General features: G+C 41.2%; 1 protein-coding gene across 1 annotated transcript; it reads right to left on the bottom strand.

Annotated features, from left to right (window-relative positions):
- Nucleotides 1–2,784: 2,784 nt before the first annotated feature.
- On the bottom strand, nucleotides 2,785–6,947 carry LOC120719917 (extracellular calcium-sensing receptor-like). The gene is made up of 9 exons (XM_040009480.1): nucleotides 6,691–6,947; nucleotides 6,090–6,384; nucleotides 5,859–5,945; nucleotides 5,362–5,631; nucleotides 4,914–5,126; nucleotides 4,555–4,830; nucleotides 4,009–4,233; nucleotides 3,783–3,906; nucleotides 2,785–3,695 (listed from the first exon to the last, which is right to left on the bottom strand). Exons 1-9 carry the CDS (start codon nucleotides 6,924–6,926, stop codon nucleotides 2,785–2,787), a joined length of 2,637 nt encoding a protein of 878 aa, XP_039865414.1. The 5' UTR covers nucleotides 6,927–6,947.
- Nucleotides 6,948–20,383: the final 13,436 nt, after the last annotated feature.

Below are 20,383 nucleotides of genomic sequence, written 5' to 3'. Positions count from 1 at the left end.
TCCCCACATTCAACCATAGCTGTGGAAACATTATAAATTAGGGGTGTTTTTCTGATAAGAAGATATGGTGTGTAGACACATTGGTTGAGTCTAGAGGGTTAAGGTCATGAAGTGTCTTAGCCACTCTCCAGAATAAGTTCTAGAGAAAATGTGGAGAAAGCTGAAACCTCTGAACCTAGATGAGTGAGGCAAAATCCCTCATGACATGTGTGCAAACCTGGTGACTGACTACATTGTACTACTGTGATTGCCAACAAGGGTTTTTTCCACCAAGACCTAAGCCATGGGGATCAAATACTTTTTTCACTCAGTGACATGCAAATCAATGTATGACTTTTAAGTAATGTGTTTTCTGGATTGTAAGTTTGCTCACTTTTTTTGGAAGAGACCAAACTTACAAATTCAGTAGTGATTCAAATAAGTATTTCCCCCAAAGTATATAAACTCTGTAGTATATCCTGAGTCTTCCCTGGGGCCTCTTTCTGAACATGCCTTTAACACCTCATCAAGGAGGCATCCTATTCAGATTCCTAAACCAATCAAACTGGCTCATTTCGATGTGGGTGAGAAGTAGCTCTAGGCTGAGTCCCTCTTGAATGACTAGAATTCTCACCCAATCTCTAAAGGACAGCACAGTCCCCCTTTGGAGAAGACTTATTTTCACCATTTGTATCTGCAGTCTCATTCTTTTGGTCAGGTAAGGGTCACAGCATAGATTGACTTGCAAAATCAACAGGTTTGCTGTCTTTCTCCACTCTCTTCATCACCAATGGAGTGTCACCATAGCTGCAGACATGACCCCAATCTGTCTATCACTAGTGATAGACAGGGTGAGTCCACACTCTTGAACAAGACCCCAAGATATTAACCCTTTAAGACCTACCATAGAACTAAGTCCGCCAGAGCTTATAATATATTTTTACATGCTGTAGTGCCACTGTTGGGAGCATTTCAAGTTGATATACATCAATACAACCATTAAAGCCCAAATTTTAATAATATGTCTGCATTAAGTGCATAATAATTTCATAAATTGTAAAAAAATGCAATAAACTACAAAAAAATTGAAAATCGTTTTGGTTTTTTTTAACATATATTTCTAGTTAGAGAAATTTAAGAGGCTTATCCCTCAAAACTGTAAATACAAAAAAGTTGCACAAAATAGTTTCCCACCACAGGAAATTTATTTTGAGTGTCTTCATAGTTTTATTTTTGAAATACACCAATTTTCATATACTGCAGGAAAAACGAAAATAAATATTATACTACAAATTTGCAAAATAACAGCATATGCATCAAAATAAACTATTTCCAGCTGTGCAATATGAGTCCTAAGCATCCCAGAAACGACACAGAAAGTCATAAAGTCAAAGATAACTTTTAAAAACACCAGTATAGGCTCATGAGGCCCTGATGATTTCTGCAAAATGACGTCACTTCCGGTTTTGGGCAGGTCATGGCGGACATGCGATAGTTCACGCTGATGGACGTAGGAAGTGTTATGAACAGCTGATCGGATCGGCAAAGCGTGCTTCTGGAATATTATGTTTTTGTTGCTGCAAGTGCTTTTTATTCAGTTTTTGCAAAACTATATGTGGAAGGAAACTGTGACCTAGGACAAGCTGATGGCATAAGATATAAGTACAACTCCTCCGGTTTCATATGCAAAAAAAATTATTGCGCTAGCTTACGTGGTTGCAGTGCTACCAGAATTTAAAAATAGTTATGCAAAATGGAGCGTGTCCGCTCCAACCGGCTTTAAAGGGTTAAACTCCTCCACTTTTGGCAGCAACTTGTCCCTTACTTAGATTGGGCACTTCAGGGTTTGTCAGCTGAAAACCATTGCCTGTAACTTGGAGTAGTTGATTCTCATTCCTTCCACTTCAAATTTTGTTGCAGTGCTGACAACCACCCCAGTATGAGCTGAGACCACAACCTAATGAGGCCAACAGAACTACATCATCTGCAGAAAGTAGAAACAAAAGCCTGAAATGACCAAAGCAAGAACCTTCTTCGGGTGACAAAGGACCCGGAACACACAGCATTACAAGTTAAATGATGCAAATGTTTACAATATTCATGCAGATGGGACTCTGTGGGAAAACCATTGCTCAAAAATTTTGATAATTGAACATTGGTTTGATTCAGAAGTTGTCACTTGTTTATTAAGAAACTCTTTACCCAGTCCAATGCCATGTCTCTAAGCGCATACCTTTCCAGTTTATCAAAAATATCTGTTCAAATGTGTCAAAAATTTTCTTCCTGTTAATTTTTTTGTGTTTATGTGTGTGCCCACTCTCTCTTTATTTACATAAAATGCAATTAGGTGAAAAACGATATCCACTTTATTCAAGCTGGTGAAGGGGGAAGATCCACCTCCTATGTATTTTTAATGGATTGATTCAAAGTTCATGAGGATGCAGAAATTGTTTGGATGATGTAATTGAACACTAATCAATGTAGATTCATGGGAACAATTTTTTTTAAAAAATTAAATAAACAAAAAAATCTGTATGTTTAAATTGGGGTTAAATTTCACGAGTAAGCATCAACGAGTAGGTAATTACATATTAAGAGTAAGATTAGCGTGTACTTTAGCTGCATCTTAAAAAATAAATGAAAGTAGAATGAATCACAATATTTGTACATTTGCAATCATGTGACACCAGCGCCAAGATTTGAAAGAACTATTAAATTGATTTAAATACACTTTTTTTTTCTGTCTGGAGAAAAACTGGAGAGAGACAGTTTTCTCTTTTCATTCTTTTGAAATTAGTGAACTGTTTATGACTCAACGCCACGACCCATAACAGCTTTCTTTGTGTTCAACTCTGGTCTCAACAGGATTATGTAACATTTGGGTCCAAACAGTGTGATCAAAAGTCCAAAACCTGAAGCCAGGATGGCAAACACCTCCACTGCATCTGCAAGATTTCCTGGTGAGCTGACATAAGCAGGAACAAAGGCCACCCACACAGCACAGAAGATCAGCATGCTGAATGTGATGAGCTTGGCCTCATTAAAACTATCAGGGAGATTCCTCACCAGGAATGCAATTAGAAAACTGAGGAAAGCCAGCATGCCAATATAGCCCAATAACACTCCAAAACCAACAGTGGACCCAACTGCACACTCATACACTATCTTATCATTGTGGTATTGGGTGTTTTTATGTGGAGTTGGAGAGGAAGAGACAAGCCAGGTAGTGCAGATGGCTGCCTGAATAGATGTAAGAAACAGAACTGTTCCTCTCTGCTGCATTGCACCAAACCACTTCAAACTGGTTCCCCCTCCTGGCTTGGAGGCTTTGAACACAGCCAGAACAACCATGGTTTTTACTAAGATGCATGAGACACAAAGCACAAAGCTGATCCCAAATGCTGCGTGTCTGAGTTGGCATGTCCACATCCTGGGTCGTCCGATAAACAGCAACGAACAAAGGAAACATAACTTAAGTGACACTAATAGCTGGAAACTAAGTTCTGAATTGTTGGCACGAACTATAGGTGTTCTGCGATGGCAGATAAAGATCCCCAGAACAACAGCACATATAAGTGTTCCCAGTAAGGAGGTTGCCGTCAAACAAATGCCCAAAGGGTCATGATAGGAAAGAAACTCTGTCTTCTTAGGAATACAGTGGTCACGCTGTGGGTTTGACCAAAAATTCTCTGGACAACTGGTACACTCCAAGGAGTCTGATACAAAAGGGAGCATTGGTGAAATGCATAGTATTCTTCATAATAATGAAATTAAATATGTCATGCAAAAAGAAAAATACGTACTGGTCTTATTAGTGATTTTTCCTTCAGAACAAGGGATGCAGTCAAAACAGCATTGGGGTTTCCCCTTCTCTCTCACCATGTGGGTACCAGGAGGACAGCTCTCACTACACACTGATTGAGGTGGCTATAGGATGAAATTAAATAGCTTTGCTATGAGTTAATTAGCTTTTACACTGATATATACTGGACATATGCCAAAAGTTAACTTTTAAAACTCATATCTGACCTTTTTCGATTCAAAGTTCCAGAAGATTCTGTTTTCATCAAGTATGAGTTCTTCACCTTCACCTGACCCCTTAACCTCACCCACATTCTGAACTTTAGTGCTTCCATCAGGGAGCCACAACCAATTCATCACATCATAAATTGGCTCCACATCACCATTCTCATCAAATGACACTTGATCACCAAATGGAGTGGTGAAGTTCACTCTTTCCAAGTAATAAATAAGCTGTTAAAAAGGAAAGTATAATAAATAAATTACTTTTCACACTGAGGTGAAAAGTAACCTAGTATGGCATCCAGTATTAAATAGTCAAATAGAATATTACATCACTAGTAATGATTCATGCATACATGCCTCTGATTTAAATATATCAACTGCTAATTTTTGGGGGGAGTGCGAAAAATCTGTTGAGCTCACTCCCGCTTTTTCATAGTTAATATTATCACGTTGTATTTAATCCTACATGTTAAATTCTGTGGTAAATTCTATCCTGAAAGTCATTTTAAAGCAAAGAATTTATAAACAGAGTGTAAAATGATATCACACCTGCCAAGGCTCCAGTGACTGCAAAGTGGCACAGCTGTTCCCACTGAAAGGCCCTCTTCCTGGCTTGCACCGCAGCATGTCATCAAGCGAATATGCCAGTGCATAAACAGCTTTGTACACATTATACTCAGGCCGCAGGTCGGAAACGTCCAAGAACTCATTGTCCACATTTTTCAGATCTTCCTGTCCGGTGCATATTGCACCTCCACCTTCCAGCCAGCCTGCTGGAGCTGGTGCAAAACTGCACTGAAATGCAAATTCCCAAAACTGGTTCACCTGAAATATTTTAATATTGTTTTTTACACATCATGAAAATATACGATTCTTCCAACTAGTATATTAAAAAGTCAAACTCCCACCATGCTATTTCCATAGCTATTGTTGTGATGTAGGTCAGGGCCTATTTGTAACAGGAATTCCCTGAGCCCTGGTATTTCTCCTCGACGAATAGCGATGCCCAGTGTACCACCCAGGTATGGCATAAGCTGAGGTGTTTGGAGCACATCAGGTACTGCTACTGTCCAGCTTTCACTGGCCATCCACTGTATGCCAGTTAGATTTTGCCTCACTACCTGTGAATTAGATTACACCTAATAGCATACATACACCTACACCATCTATGAAGTGATATTGTAACTACAACTTCTTTAGTGACATTATCATGCAATTGAAGTCATTATTCATCTTCAAATGAATGACTGGTTTTCTGTACTCATTCAAATAGGATGTAATACATGTTTCACACAATATACTTTTGTGATTCAGACCTATGAAACTAGTAATAATTAAAGATTTGTATAGCCAAACCTCTTCCATAAGATTTATCACGCGACTGTAATGTTCAAAGACAATGACAACCCGAGCTGTGGATTTTTTCATAACATCAACAATCCTCCTGAGTTCATCTGTGTCTTTGTTCCAGGGCAAAACCTCGGTGTAGGCCAGGCAAGATTCACCCGAAAGACTCAGCTCAGACTGAAAGGATCTGGCTGCATGAAGTCCATAATCGTCATCAGTGACAAGCAGACCTACCCAAGTCCAGCCAAAGTGTTTTAGAATCTGGATCATAGCACGTACCTAAGTGTAAATGCATGAACACGAACAATTTTCCACATGATTGTTTTTGCATCACTTTCCAATGCACACCACAGGTTCATGGTCACAATTTAGCTTTTTTCATACAAAAAAACTGTAACTGAAAAAAAACATTTTGCGTCATTGTAAGCATATTGTTGCAAAGCAGGTAATTTCTTTAACCAGAATTCATTAGCTTTTCCATTTTAACTTTGTTGACAGATTTTCACCTGGAAAGCATCACTTGGAATCGTCCTAAAGAAGGATGGATACTTTTGATGGTCACTCAGGCAGGAACATGTGGCAAAATAACTCACCTGTTAAAAATAGAGACTATATGCAGTGATATCCAACATTTTTTAATAACTTTGTCATGCATTGCTTTGTACAAGTGGCTCTACATTTGCTATTAAATGAAAACAATCAAAGAAAACTGTTACATGGTCAAGCAGAAAACTTACCATAGGTACTCTGTACAAACCTAAGACGCTGGAGATGGCAATAGAAGGTGTAGAGGACGGATCACCCACAATCCCTATGACTGGAGGATTTCCAGAACATGTATCATTTAATATAATTTTCTCTTCTTGACTATTGGCTAATGATAATGCTGCACGGAATCCAATTCCAAGTTCTTGGCAGCTATCATACAGAGTATATCCCACAGTCACATTTGGTAGCAGGTTTGAGTTTCTGTTGATCTCATCAATAGCAAAGGCCATGGTTTGTGCGAGCTTAAATCCTAGGGCATAAACACTAAGACAAGAAAAAGTTAATTATTGAAAAAATACATTTTCATCAACATAGATATTTATCTAAGATACTTTACATGTGGCAAAATTACTTATTTTTATAGACAAATAAAGAAACTGAATAACAATTAACAGGATATTTTGATGAACAAATATAAATTTATAATTCAAGATACATGCATTTATCCTGAACGATTTTAAACTGAAAAGTACAGTTACCTTAGGCATGAATTAAAAACCCATATTTCCATTACAATATTTTTCATTTCTTTTTTTTCTTTTTCTATGCTGCTTTTCCTGTCATACTTACCCACTGCAAGTAGGCTGTTGTGGTTGTGAAGTAAAAGACTGAATAGCAACACTTGAAAAGAAGTGGATTTGAAACAGTCCCCCTAGAACCACATCTCCAGTCTTGTACATCCCATTTAGATCAAACTGTCCCTGTAACTGACATGAGAGGGAAAACTGAGAAGAGGATATGACCGAGGTAAAGTAGCAAGACAGCAAAACAAGCAAGAGCAAATTGGTTCTCAAAGTTGAGCACATGACAGCTTTCTGAATCACTGATCCCAGTCATTAGGTTTTATTTCTATGTCATTCTCTTTTATTGACATTTTGTGTTGTTTAATCTTGCACACCAACCATTAAGGAAGAAGGGTGAGTATGGGTGGGGCCTAAATGACTTGCCATTTGAGACATTTTGTTTTTCTATCCAGTAACTTAATTATTTACTACTGTGAGTTAATTAGTTATCAGCAAAAAATCGCTGAAGAGTAACATTTTTGTGTTTTGTTTATTTATTTTTGTGTTTATAAGTGTCATAAAGGAAGAATGAAGCCCAAGTCACATAAAATCGTATTCAATTTATACCAAGGTTTATAACAACACTTATTGTGTTATAGCACCACTGGGGGGGTTGTCCTGCTATTGTAGTAGCTGGGGGAGTCTCTTACTGGGTGTGTGAGTATTCTGTGGCAGCCATTACATGCTGCCATTTTAACAGCCTGGCACAGGCGCCTACCCGTCCTACCAAATGTATGTACAGCTGGGGTAGAGCCATGGAGACCTGGCTTGTATGTCCTTATGTTGCTGACATCAAACAAAGATCTGTTGTTCGATTTAACTGACTGGCCTCGAGTTTTCCGGCTAACCTCTGCACCACATGCCCGCTGGATCTGCTAGCCGCTTCTTCCTCAGAAGACTGCTGTTACAAACTGGTGGCTGAACAGGGACTGTTACAGGTTCATGTTCAAAAAGGCCATATTAAAATTATTCTTATTATTAAAATTGAGTTGAAACAGAAAATAAAACAATTGAGGTGTCAAAAAATCCAGTGTATGGGTAGGTAGCTGATTGCAAAGGGCAAGGGGAGACGCTAGTGGGGAAGAGTGTCCTGAGGGCGAAGCAGAATTGAGGGACAGTCCAAGGGATGGCCTAGTTCAGGGGTAGAACTGGGCAAAGAAACTTATATGGAAGTCGAGCAGTTGTTCACAATGTTCCCTCTAGTTTTTCATTTATCTGAGTGAACACACAAACTCCCTGAGCGGTCCCTTGAACCACTGTGAGCAACATTAGGCGTGTGCACTGTGGTCACGCCAGCATCGAATCCATCCAAGTTACATGGTTTATTAAAATAATCAAATTACTGCATTTACATTTATGTTAGACTACTTTTAATTAACTTCTTTAGCCCACTTACAATGAAAATTTAAAAAAATCTTGTTCATAACCTGTGTAGTATGTTAACACTATTGGAAGTTAAAAATAACTTGAACTTAGCAATTAATTATATGGTTACTTCTTTAAAAAAGTAACTGAGTAATGCAAACAACAAAATTTTTTGCAGCTGTTTACCTAAAAATGCAGCCAAGGCATTTTTAGGTATTTCAAACTATTTACAGAACAATCAGCTGTTCTGCATCAAATTTGATGCCACACAAATTATTTGTGCCACTCCAAAAAAAATTTTCTGTCCACTATGAGATAAAGGAGAACATCACAAGCCTGATACCTGCAGGCCTGACAACAGGAGATCTATCACTCCTGTAACACCTGTAACATTCAGCAGTGGCCTCATTGTTCTGACGCACACAAGAAAACTATTGACTACACTACACACTAACTACACAAGATTTGCACTAAACATTGCAAATCTCTCACATCTCAGAACACCGCCGTCACTCCTAAAACTTCCCCCTTTCCTAAACAACTAAATGCCATTTTGCCATATCATTTTTTGATTTTTTGGTTTTGTTTTTGCTCACAGGTGGAGAGTGCTTTTGAGCGTTTTCCTTATATAACGCCGTTTTTACCGTTTCTTCCCACAGTAAATATAAACAACAATAGTTCTCAGAAAGAAAACCAAACATTGCATATATTTTTATCATAACTCTGGTTTTACGTGGCCTATCAACATAATTTAAAAACTGCTATAAAGTCCACACTTTTTCCATCAATTGTTCCGTCTGTCATGCTCACATCTCCAATGGTTGTACACGTTGTCATTAACTTCACTCCATATCTGTCACGCCGCTTTGCTAGCTAAAACACCGGTGTTGGCACATAAGGACGCTGTCATAGCCTGTCAACGACATTGATTAGCTGTGTATATACGAATGTGAATCACATTATTGGCTGGACTATGGGATAAGGTGGCATTGTTCTAATCCCATACGGGAGCAGCCAGTCACTTACTGACTAACACAGCGAAACAGAATTGTTAAAGTATTAATTTTAATTTCAATTCAAGTTAGATTTTTTTTTTTCTGTGCACAACACAGATTTTATGTGCGCAGAGACCAAATGCTTGCAATGCACAATTGCGCACGCGCGCAACTTTGAGGGAATATTGGTCGTTCAGTAGTGGAAATGAAAGCCCATCTGAAGCCAAATCAGATGCACTTGTCACACAGTGGAAAATTGTGTTTTTATATTTTGTTTTGGATCAGACTGTGTTGGTACATAGTGTCGATTTTATTTGCATGATCTTATTGTAATACTGCTATTGCATGTTTGTTTATTGATATTCCTATTGCATGATTTTATCCCCATATTTATAGTGTGTGTTTAGTGTTGTTGTACAGTATTCTTTTTATTCCACTGTGGATTAAGCGGACAATTGTAGGCACCTGTCAGGTGGGGGCGTTCCCCGAGGTGGCCTATCAGCCACCACACTGACTTAAGGGAGATAGTGGGAGCAAAGACTGGAGGAGAGACACACGAAAAGTGAGGAGCAGGAAACAAAATGTGTGCAAGCCAGCATATGTAAAGAAGGACTTCCGGCCTGCCTGTGGGGGGCCACGAGATATTCGGCGATCGGCCAGCATAACCCGGCGATCCAGTCCCGACGGACAGAATAGCAACAGTGGGAGGCGACGCATGAAATCCACAGCAGGGCAGGGGGACGCCTCTGCCTGCATCTGTGAGTATCGCTTTCCCACTGTTGGGCGCTAGGCGTAGCTTTGCCGGGGGAGGGTAACAGCGGCTGCGGCGACAACGTTGCTGGCCCGTGTCTGTTGTTTCAGGGCGGGGCTACGAGGGAGGCCGTGTGCGGGTGTGGAGAGTGGCTGGACTGCCCGGTCGCGCGCCGTCAGGCGGAGATAGGGGCCTCCTCCCTGGTCTTCTTCTGGCGAGATTCCCCATCCCGGAAGAGGAGTTCCTCTCCTGTCTCTTCCAGCTAAGGAACATTTGCCCGCGTGTGGCTGGACTGTGGGAATATAGGACTCTGGTGGGGGTGGGGGTTTTAGCATATGAAAAACATTCATTTAGCTTTGTTTTTTAGTGTATAGTTATTTCTGCCAGCAGGGTTTTTAGCGGGTTGCAAACACTATTTTTATTGTATGTCAGGTGGGGGCGTTCCCCGAGGTGGCCTATCAGCCACCACACTGACTTAAGGGAGATAGTGGGAGCAAAGACTGGAGGAGAGACACACGAAAAGTAAGGAGCAGGAAACAAAATGTGTGCAAGCCAGCATATGTAAAGAAGGACTTCCGGCCTGCCTGTGGGGCACCACGAGACATTCGGCGATCGGCCAGCATAACCCGGCGATCCAGTCCCGACGGACAGAATAGCAACAGTGGGAGGCGACGCGTCAAATCCACGGGGAAGGGGGTGTTTTTAGCATATGAAAAACATTCATTTAGCTTTGTTTTTTAGTGTATAGTTATTTCTGCCAGGAGGGTTTTTAGCGGGTTGCAAACACTATTTTTATTGTATAGCGGGGATTTTAGTTTGTATCTGTAATTCTGGCTGTGTTTTCTCATGAAAATAAATGGTGTGTTTAAAGCCAGCTTAGTTTCTGTGCTCTGAGCGCTGACCCACTCACTCCCCCTTTCCGCTTGTACGTGTACAGACGTGGTGGTGAAGATTTAGGTCCACCAGTTTAGCGGCTACACACTCAGTCAGCCAAGGTGGTGATTTAGGCAAAGACTGACAACAAGGCAGGGCACATGGTTACAGATGAAGCAGCCCAGAGCACTAGCAATCAAAGTGAATCCTTCTGGTGTCTCATTTTACTTCCGGTTGAGTGAACGCTGGCGCGACTTGCTGCCGCTACTTGCTGCCGCTACTCACCGCTATCGCTGTCGCTACCGAATTCCTGTCCTGTTCCCTTCTCTAAGGCCCGCCAGTGTCTCTGTCCGGTTGTTCCTGTCCATGATGTGACCTTTCAGGATCTATGCACTGTCTGTGTGGGTCTGGATCTTTATGTCATCGATCTACTGACTCGGCACTGGGCTCCATCAGTATACAGCTGATGAGCTCCTCCGGCTCCGCTTCTCCCTGGCTGCTCCGCCGCTGGCTGCTCTTCATCTCCACACGGACATTGCCTTCCTCCCTCGTTGAAAGTACGTACATCGGGGCTCCCGTCGGTATTTCCATCAGGATAATTCCAAGCCAATTCAGTCCTTCTGGTCCACCTCTGGTCGCTCTCAACGGAACCCCGGCAGGTCTGTTGACCACAATGTTTTGGCTAACCTGCCTAGGTCGGCCAACACTCTCATCCAGCCCGACAGTACTTCCGTCAACTTCGGCCTGCTTAATATCCATTCGCTTACGAACAAAGGACATCTCATACAGGATCTCCTAACAGACCGTAAGTTTGACTTTTTCTGCTTGACTGAGACATGGCAACAGCCCAATGACTTTTCGCAACTCAACGACTCCACCCCCCGGGGTTTGTTTACACCTGCCAACCTCGTGAGTCCGGCCGTGGTGGTGGCCTCGCGGTAATTTATCGCGAGAACTGGAAAGTCTCGCCGCTGTCTGTCCCTACGTACAGCTCCTTTGAATCTGTTGTTTGTCAACTTTCAGGACCTACTCCAACTGTCATAGCTGTCATCTACCGCCCCCCAAAATTTAATTCTGTTTTTATCAGTGACTTTGCTGATCTGCTGACCAACCTAGCTACTGTTTCCCCTAATATAATATTGCTGGGTGACTTCAACGTCCACGTGGATAACTGCGACCATCCTCTTACCAAGGACCTTTTATCCTGCTTTGATAGCTTCAGCCTTAAACAATACATAAACTTCCCTACCCACACTAAGGGCCATACTTTGGACCTAGTCTGTTGTTCTGGACTTACCCCCTCCAACTGCACAGCTGACGAGCTGCTAATTTCGGATCATCTACTTCTCTCCTTTAATGTTCACATGACTTTCTCTATAATTAACAATCCCCGTATTATTTCTTTCCGGAATATCAAGAATATAAATCTTGATATCCTTTCTTCTGCTCTCTCTAGCTGCTTGTCTCTTAACAATTTGGCTATTCAAGAGGATCTTGATTTCTCATTTTCCCCATGAGCTCCGCTGCATCCGCCGCTTTTGTCCGCAACTATTGGTGCCATTGCGTGCCTTGGATCCGGTGGACTCCTGGCTGGTTCCTGTTGTTGGGTCTTTCAAAAATGATCCAGCAAAACTCTCTCCTCTACGGCATATGCGCTGGCGCGGAGTTGACAAGAAAAATCTTCGACCGGTGGATCTGGTTGCTAATACCTCAGAAGTTTTGGACCCAGTCCCTCTCAGGCTGGGTCTAATAAATACCAGGTCGGTGGTCAACAAGACCTTCATATTGAAGGATTTTTTTCTCTCTCGTGTTCTGGATTTACTCTTCTTGACTGAAACCTGGATTTCTCCCGGTGAGTTAAGCGCTTTCATTGAACTAGTACCCGCTGAATGTACCTTTTTTAATGTTCCGAGAGCTTCTGGTTGCGGAGGAGGGCTTGCTGTTGTTTTTAAGGCTCACTTGGACTTGAAGCAGCTTTTCCCTTCGTCTCGCTACACCAGCTTTGAACTCTGTTTATGTAAACTGGGCCACTCGCCTTCGTTGTTATGTGCGACTGTTTATCGCCCGCCGAAATATAACAAGGTGTTCTTATCAGAGTTCTCAGAGTTTCTTGCTGATTGTGCATCACGATATGACCAGATCCTCCTGCTTGGTGATTTTAATATTCACGTTTGCTGTCCGGGGAAGCCCCTGGCCAAGGACTTTCTGGACTTAGTGAACTCTTTTAATTTTGTCCAATTTGTTAGTGGTGCCACTCAAGAACGTGGTCACACACTGGACTTAGTTTTATCTCATGGTTTATCTGTTTGCAATGTACGGGTTGAAGATGCAGTATTTTCTGATCATATGCCTATCTTATTTGATATTGCTCCTTCTAACGCTTTTGCAAATCAGGCTGCACCTGCTCGATGTTATCGTGCCTTTGGCTCTGATTCTGCCGAACGGTTTTCTATACTGTTTGACAAATTTATGTCTTATGCCCCTGAGTTGCCCACTGCAGATGACCTACTTTTGTATTTTGACTTTGCTTGTAAATCTGTGCTTGATGTTGTTGCCCCTTTGAGAGTAAGAAAATGTAAATCTAAGACTAGTCCTTGGTTAACAGATCGTACCCGAGCTATTAGAAGACAATGTAGGAAATGTGAAAGACACTGGAAAAAAGACAGATTGCATGTCTCCCTGGAAGCCCTAAAGATTAGTTGGAAAACTTATCAGAGGGCAGTTAAGGCCGATAAACACTCCTACTTTTCTCAACTTATTTCGGCCAACTCTCATAACCCTCGTGTTTTATACAATACGATTAATTCTGTACTTAACTTGGAGGGTTACAACCTTTTGCCATCCTCTGAGGCTATGTGCAATAAGTTTATCACCTTTTTTGTGGACAAGATTGCTAGCCTGAGGCCTCTGATTCCACCTATTGTTGATCCAGCCATGCATGCTCCTTGCTCAAGCTTATTCCCTGCTTTTGCACCGATTTCTCTGCGTGACTTAGAGGAGTTGGTGCTACATGCTAAGCCCTGTGGCTCCCCGAATGATGTTGTTACTCCCCGCTTTCTCCAAAAAGTATTTCCCATCATTGGACCTTATATCCTGAAAATTATCAATACTAGTCTGTTAACCGGTCAAGTTCCTAGTGGGTTTAAACATGCAGTCATACACCCCTTACTTAAGAAACCTGGCCTTGATAGTTCTACTATGTCAAATTTTAGACCTATCTCCAAACTTCCCTTTTTAAGCAAGATCTTGGAGAGGATTGTACATACCCAACTGTTGGATTATTTGAACGACTCGCAATTGTCTGAAATTTTCCAATCTGGTTTTAAGCCCTTTCACAGTACGCAGACAGCTCTTGTTAAAGTTATGAATGACATTCTTGTTGCTACTGATCATGGTAAATATGCTGTGCTTGTCTTATTGGATATGACAGCTGCATTTGACACAGTGGACCACGACCTGCTGATCTCCCGCTTACATCACTGTGTGGGAATTTCTGATCTGGCATTGTCATGGATAAAATCATATCTTTCCGAAAGGAGTTTTTGTGTCAAGCTGGGGCTGGCCGCTTCCTCTGTGGCCCCTCTGCTTTGGGGTGTGCCCCAGGGATCTATCCTTGGGCCATTATTTTTCTCGCTGTATTTACTCCCCCTTGGTGCGATTTTTCGTAAACACGGAGTGTCATTTCATTTGTATGCCGATGACTGTCAGCTTTACTTACCTTTTAGTCATTTGGATACCTCCCCATGTCAATCACTGCTTGACTGTCTTAGCGATATTAAATTATGGATGGCAAATAATTTTTTGAATTTTAATGGTCGCAAAACGGAAGCAATTTTATATGGCCCGCATCGTTCTACTGATTCTCCAGATGTTGATTTTGGTGATTTGACCTCTCATCTGAAAAGTTCAGTCACTAATCTTGGTGTTAAACTTGATTCTGCGCTTACTTTTGAAGGTCATGTAAGTGGGGTGGTAAAATCAGCTTTTTATCACCTCAGACGCCTGTCGAAGGTTAAGCCTTTCCTTTCCAAACCCAATTTGGAAACTCTTACTCATGCTTTTATCACCTCACGTCTGGACTATTGTAATTCCCTTTTAATAGGGGTCGGGTCGGGCACCTTGTCACGCCTGCAGTTAGTGCAAAACGCGGCGACGCGATTTTTAACCGGTAGTAGGAAATTCGATCACATCACTCCGGTTCTGGCTTCCTTGCATTGGCTTCCCATTGGTTTTAGGGTTCGTTTTAAGGTCCTTTTATTGGTTTTTAAATCTTTAAATGGTCTGGCTCCTGTGTACTTATCTGACTTGCTGAAGCCACATGTTCCTCCTCGCTCGCTCCGTTCAGCTGAGCAGCTGCTGCTGTCGGTCCCTAAGTCGCGGCTGAAATGCAGAGGAGACCGTGCCTTTTCAATTGCGGCTCCGATGCTCTGGAATAACCTTCCCCTCCAAATTAGACAAGCATCATCAGTGCAGGTCTTTAAGTCCAGATTGAAAACCTATTTTTATTCCCTGGCTTTTAACTCTGTAGGAAACTGACACCTTCTTATTTATTTTATTGTTTGTAATGATTTTATGGTATTTTTAATTTGGTTGTTGTTTTGATCTGTGTTGTTCAGCACTTTGGTCTGCCTGGTGTGTTCTTAAAGTGCTATACAAATAAACGATGATGATGATGATGATCTAGTATTTTATTATAATCATAGCCTCAGTAGTATTTTGAATTCTCTTGCTCCACAAAAAAACAGAACTGTACTCTTTTCTTGCTCTGCACCCTGGTACACACCTGAACTCCGACTATTGAAAGCTAAAGGCCGACGGCTTGAACATCTTTATAAGAAAACTGGCCTTACTATTCATAAGGATATGTTTAATAACCATGTTCTGTTTTATCAGGAATGTATCAGTCAAACCAAATCTGCCTATTATTCTACCATTGTCTGTTCAAGTGAGAACTCCACCAAGACCCTATTCTCATTATTCAACTCCTTTAACAGGCCACCTGATTCTCTGCCCGCTCATCTCTATTCATCTAACTTCTGCGATGCTCTAATGCTATTCTTCACTGAAAAAATCCATAAAATACACTTAGACTTGGACCCTAATGCTCAATGTAGCTCCTCTGTCTTAACTCCACCCCCTTCTCACTTCCTCTCTGTTTTTCAACTTCCGTCTTTAACTGATATTGCTGATCTCATCCACAAATCAAAGCCTTCTACCTGCCAGCTTGATCCTATCCCCACTGTCCTTGTCAAAGCCTGTTCACCCCCTCTCCTTCCCCTCATATCTGCTATTATTTACTCTTCACTCACCACTGGAACTGTTCCTGCTTCCTTCAAAGTTGCCGCTATTACCCCAATCCTGAAAAAAAAAAAAAAACAGGTCTAGATCCCAACAACTTTAATAATTTCCGTCCTATCTCCAATCTACCATTCTTCTCAAAAATTCTTGAAAAAATAGTTGCTTCACAAGTCAATCTACACCTAACTGATAATAACCTTTACGAACAGTTCCAGTCTGGTTTCCGTCCTCTGCATAGCACCGAAACTGCTCTTATTAAAAAAAATAAACGACCTTCTTATGGCAGCTGATTCTGGTCTCCTCTCCATCCTTATTCTCCTTGATCTGAGTGCAGCCTTTGACACCATCTCTCATCCCATTCTTCTTAGCAGATTAGCTTCTATTGGTCTCTCTCATACTCCATTAGCCTGGTTTAAATCATACCTGTCTGACCGCACTCAGTTCAGTCAATTAAAATCCTTCACTTCTCAGCCTTATCCTCTATCTACTGGGGTGCCCCAGGGATCTGTCCTCGGGCCCCTTCTTTTCATCATTTACCTTCTTCCACTCGGACATATTTTTCGTAAATATAATATTCAGTTCCACTGCTATGCCGATGACACCCAGCTTTACCTCTCTACCAAACCCGATTCTACTCTTCCTCCACCCTCCCTTACCCTCTGCTTAGCTGAACTCAATTCCTGGTTCTCCTCCAACTTTCTTAAACTCAACAGCAATAAATCAGAACTTCTCCTGGTCGGCACTAAACGATTGCTATCCAGAATTAACAATTTCTCTCTCACCATCAATAATTCGCTGGTCCCCATCTCTCCCTCTGTGAAAAGCTTGGGTGTCATTCTTGATAGCACATTATCCTTTAATTCACATATCAATAATGTCACACGTGCAGCATATTTCCAACTCCGTAATATCAATCGCCTCCACCCTTTCCTCACTCCTCATGCCACTGCCATTCTCGTCCATAATCTTGTTATCTCTCGAATTGATTACTGTAACTCACTATTATTTGGCCTTACACAAAAATCTATTAACAAGCTTCAACGTGTCCAGAACTCTGCTGCCCGTATTATTACTAGGACTTCCTCTACCCACCACATCTCCCCAATCCTGAAGCAGCTTCACTGGCTCCCGGTTAAATTTCGCATCCATTTTAAAATAATCCTGTATACATTTAAGGCTATTTATTCTCTCTCTCCACCATACCTCCCCGATTTAGTACAGATGAACTTCCCATCCCGGTGCCTCAGATCTTCATCTTCTCTTTCTCTCTCTGTTCCTTCCGCTCGTCTGATTACAATGGGGGGCAGGACTTTTAGTTGCTCTGCCCCTCGACTTTGGAATTCCTTACCCCCTGACCTCAGAAATATTAGTTCATTTCCTCTTTTTAAGTCCACCCTCAAAACTCATCTGTTTAAAATTGCTTATGTTTAAACCTCTGTATGCTCTTAACTTTTATCTGTTATTCTTATTATTGTGTATATTTCCAGTTTGTGTGTTTATCTGTTGTACAGTGTCCTTGGGTGCTTTGAAAGGCGCTATTTTTAAATAAAATGTAGTATTATTATTATTATTATTATTTTTAAGCAGAGGAGGCAAGACTCTCTCCAAGTGGCCAGTGGAGAGAGCAGTGTTTCTCGAGTCAAAGCAGTAGAAAGGTCGAGGAAAAGGCATCATTATGATATCAGACGGCTCATTTTCTGGAGCTGGAAAGGATGTGGGGATGTGAGACTGCAGCACCAAACCACATATTGTGGACTGCTGTATTTCAATATATACCGGGCCAGCTCAGGCACAGAAACCAAAGCTATGAGGACAAGTTTAGACAAAGAAAGCCCAGTTTAAGCACGAGTCAGAACATACACAAGAAATTGTTTTGATGAGCTGGCAGCAGGGAAAATCAGGACCAGCACAGCAGGGGTAAGCTAATCATCACAGAGTAAAACAGTTGTCTATGAAGGACTGTGTCCTCCCGTAGTTCTACTACCATGTGTCTGATATATGAATACATTTGACTTATGAAACATGAAACTCGTGAAACAGTTCTTGGAATAGCCAGCACTGGAGTACTGAAGTTATGTAACTGTCCTCTGACATAGAGCACCATCCAGTCAACCATCCAATTTTTGTCAGAAGTGAAGATGGGGCCCAATAGTTTCATCATAGAAAATAAGGCAAGGCAAGGCAAGTTTATTTATATAGCACAATTCAACAGCAAGGTGATTCAAAGTGCTTTACAGAGACATTAAAAACCAAAAACAAATAAAAAGCATAATTTAAAATGGAAAAGAAAAGGAACAGTAGATGAAATCAGTAGTTAAAATGTAAGTTTTGAAATTTAAGCAGTGCGGATTTGGTGCTTTATTCAAATGCAGCTGAGAACAGGTGAGTCTTCAACCTGGATTTAAATAAACTGAGTGTTTCAGCTGATCTGAGGCTTTCTGGGAGTTTGTTCCAGAAATATGGAGCATAAAAGCTGAATACAGCTTCTCCATGTCTGGTTCTGACTCTGGGAACTGATAAAAGACCAGATCCAGATGACCTGAGGGATCTGGAAGGTTCATACTGGGTCAGGAGGTTACTGATGTATTTTGGTCCTAAACCATTCATTATAGACCAGCATCAGAACTAGTCTATCTTCTGATGGACAGGCAGCCAATGTAAAGACCTCAGAGCTGGACTGATGTGGTCCACTTTTTTGGTCTTAGTGAGGACTCGAGCAGCAGAGTTCTGAATGAGCTGTAGTTTTCTGACTGATTTTTTAGGTAGACCTGTAAAGATGCTGTTACAGTAATCAAACCTACTAAAGATGAATGCATGGACTAGTTTTTCCAGGTCCTGTTGAGACATCAGATCTTTTATCCTTGAAATATTCTTGAGGTGATAGTAAGCTGACTTTGTTATTGTCTTAATGTGTTTTTCTAAGTTTTGGTCTGCGTCCATCACTACACCCAAATTTCTCACCTGGTTGTTGGTTTTTAGGTGTATAGATTGAAGTTCTCTGGTGACCTGTAATCGTTTTTCTTTGGCTCCAAAGACTATTACTTCGGTTTTGTTTTTTAGTTGGAGAAAATTGTGGCACAACCAGTCATTAATTTCCTCAATGCATTTACCAAGAGCCTGTACAGGGCCTTGGTCTCCTGGTGACATTGTGATATATATTTGTGTGTCATCTGCATAGATGTGATAGTTTATTTTGTTGTTCTTTACTATCTGTGCCAGTAGGAGCATGTAAATGTTAAACAGAAGAGGTCCCAAGATGGAACCTTGGGGAACTCCACATGTGATACTTGTCTGCTCAGATGTAAAGTTACCTATTGATACAAAGTATTTCCTGTTTTCTAAGTATGTTTTGAACCAGTTTAGTACAATTCCTGAAAGACCTGCCCAGTTCTCCAGTCGTTTGAGTAATATGTTGTGGTCAACTGTATCGAGTGCTGCACTGAGATCCAGTAAAACTAAGACTGACATTTTCCCCCTGTCTGTATTCAGACATATGTCATTAAACACTTTGGTCAGAGCAGTTTCAGTGCTGTGGTTCTGTCTAAAACCTGACTGGAAGGCATCATAGCAGTTATTCTGTGTTAAGAAGTAACTGAGCTGTTGAGAAACTGCTTTTTCAATGATCTTACTTAAAAATGGGAGATTTGAGATCGGCCTGTAGTTGTTCATTTGTGTCTTGTCAAGATTGTCCTTTTTCAGTATAGGTTTAATTACAGCAGTTTTTCGTGGTTCTGGAAACACACCTGACATTAAAGAAAAGTTGACGATCTGTAACAGGTCTGACTCCAAAGTCTTTGAGACCTTTTTGAAAAAACTTGTTGGCAGGACATCTAAAATGCACGAGGAGGAGTTCAGTTGACCTAAGATGTCCTCCAGGTCCTTGCTGTTAATAGGGTGAAACTGTTTCATGGTGTTTAAACTGTTTTTCGGTGGACACAGTACATATTCTGAATCTGCTGTTGATGTACCACTTGTTTGTCTAATCTTTTGGATTTTGTCTGTGAAGAATTTGGCAAAGTCATTGCAGGCCATGGTCATAATGAACCTTGAGGTTAGTTTTTCTCCATCTGTGCTCAGCTTTCCAACACTCTCTTTTTTCTTTTTTCACCAGTGTGGAGTTTCTCCATGGAGACTTCTTCCTTCCAGAGATAACCTTCCCCTTAATGGGAGCAATAGTGTCCACAACATTTAACATTTTAGCATTGAAGCTATTGACAAGCTCATTGACTGAACCTCTGGACAGGCCAGATGTTAATGGGAAGACCTGGTTAAAGATCTCACTACCTTTTTCAGTTTTGTGATCACTGCTGTTGACATATTTGTGTGCGCTGAAATTTTACTTTCAAAGAAAACAGTAATGATCAGACAGGCCCACATCAGACACAGTAACCTTTGAAATGCTTAGGCCCTTGGAGATC

The sequence above is a fragment of the Simochromis diagramma genome, unplaced genomic scaffold, assembly GCF_900408965.1.
Source record: "Simochromis diagramma unplaced genomic scaffold, fSimDia1.1 OVJJ01000344.1, whole genome shotgun sequence".
NCBI lineage: Eukaryota > Metazoa > Chordata > Actinopteri > Cichliformes > Cichlidae > Simochromis > Simochromis diagramma.
The sequence above is the reverse complement of the archived record's forward strand: the minus strand, read 5'-3'. Positions and strand labels throughout refer to the sequence as shown.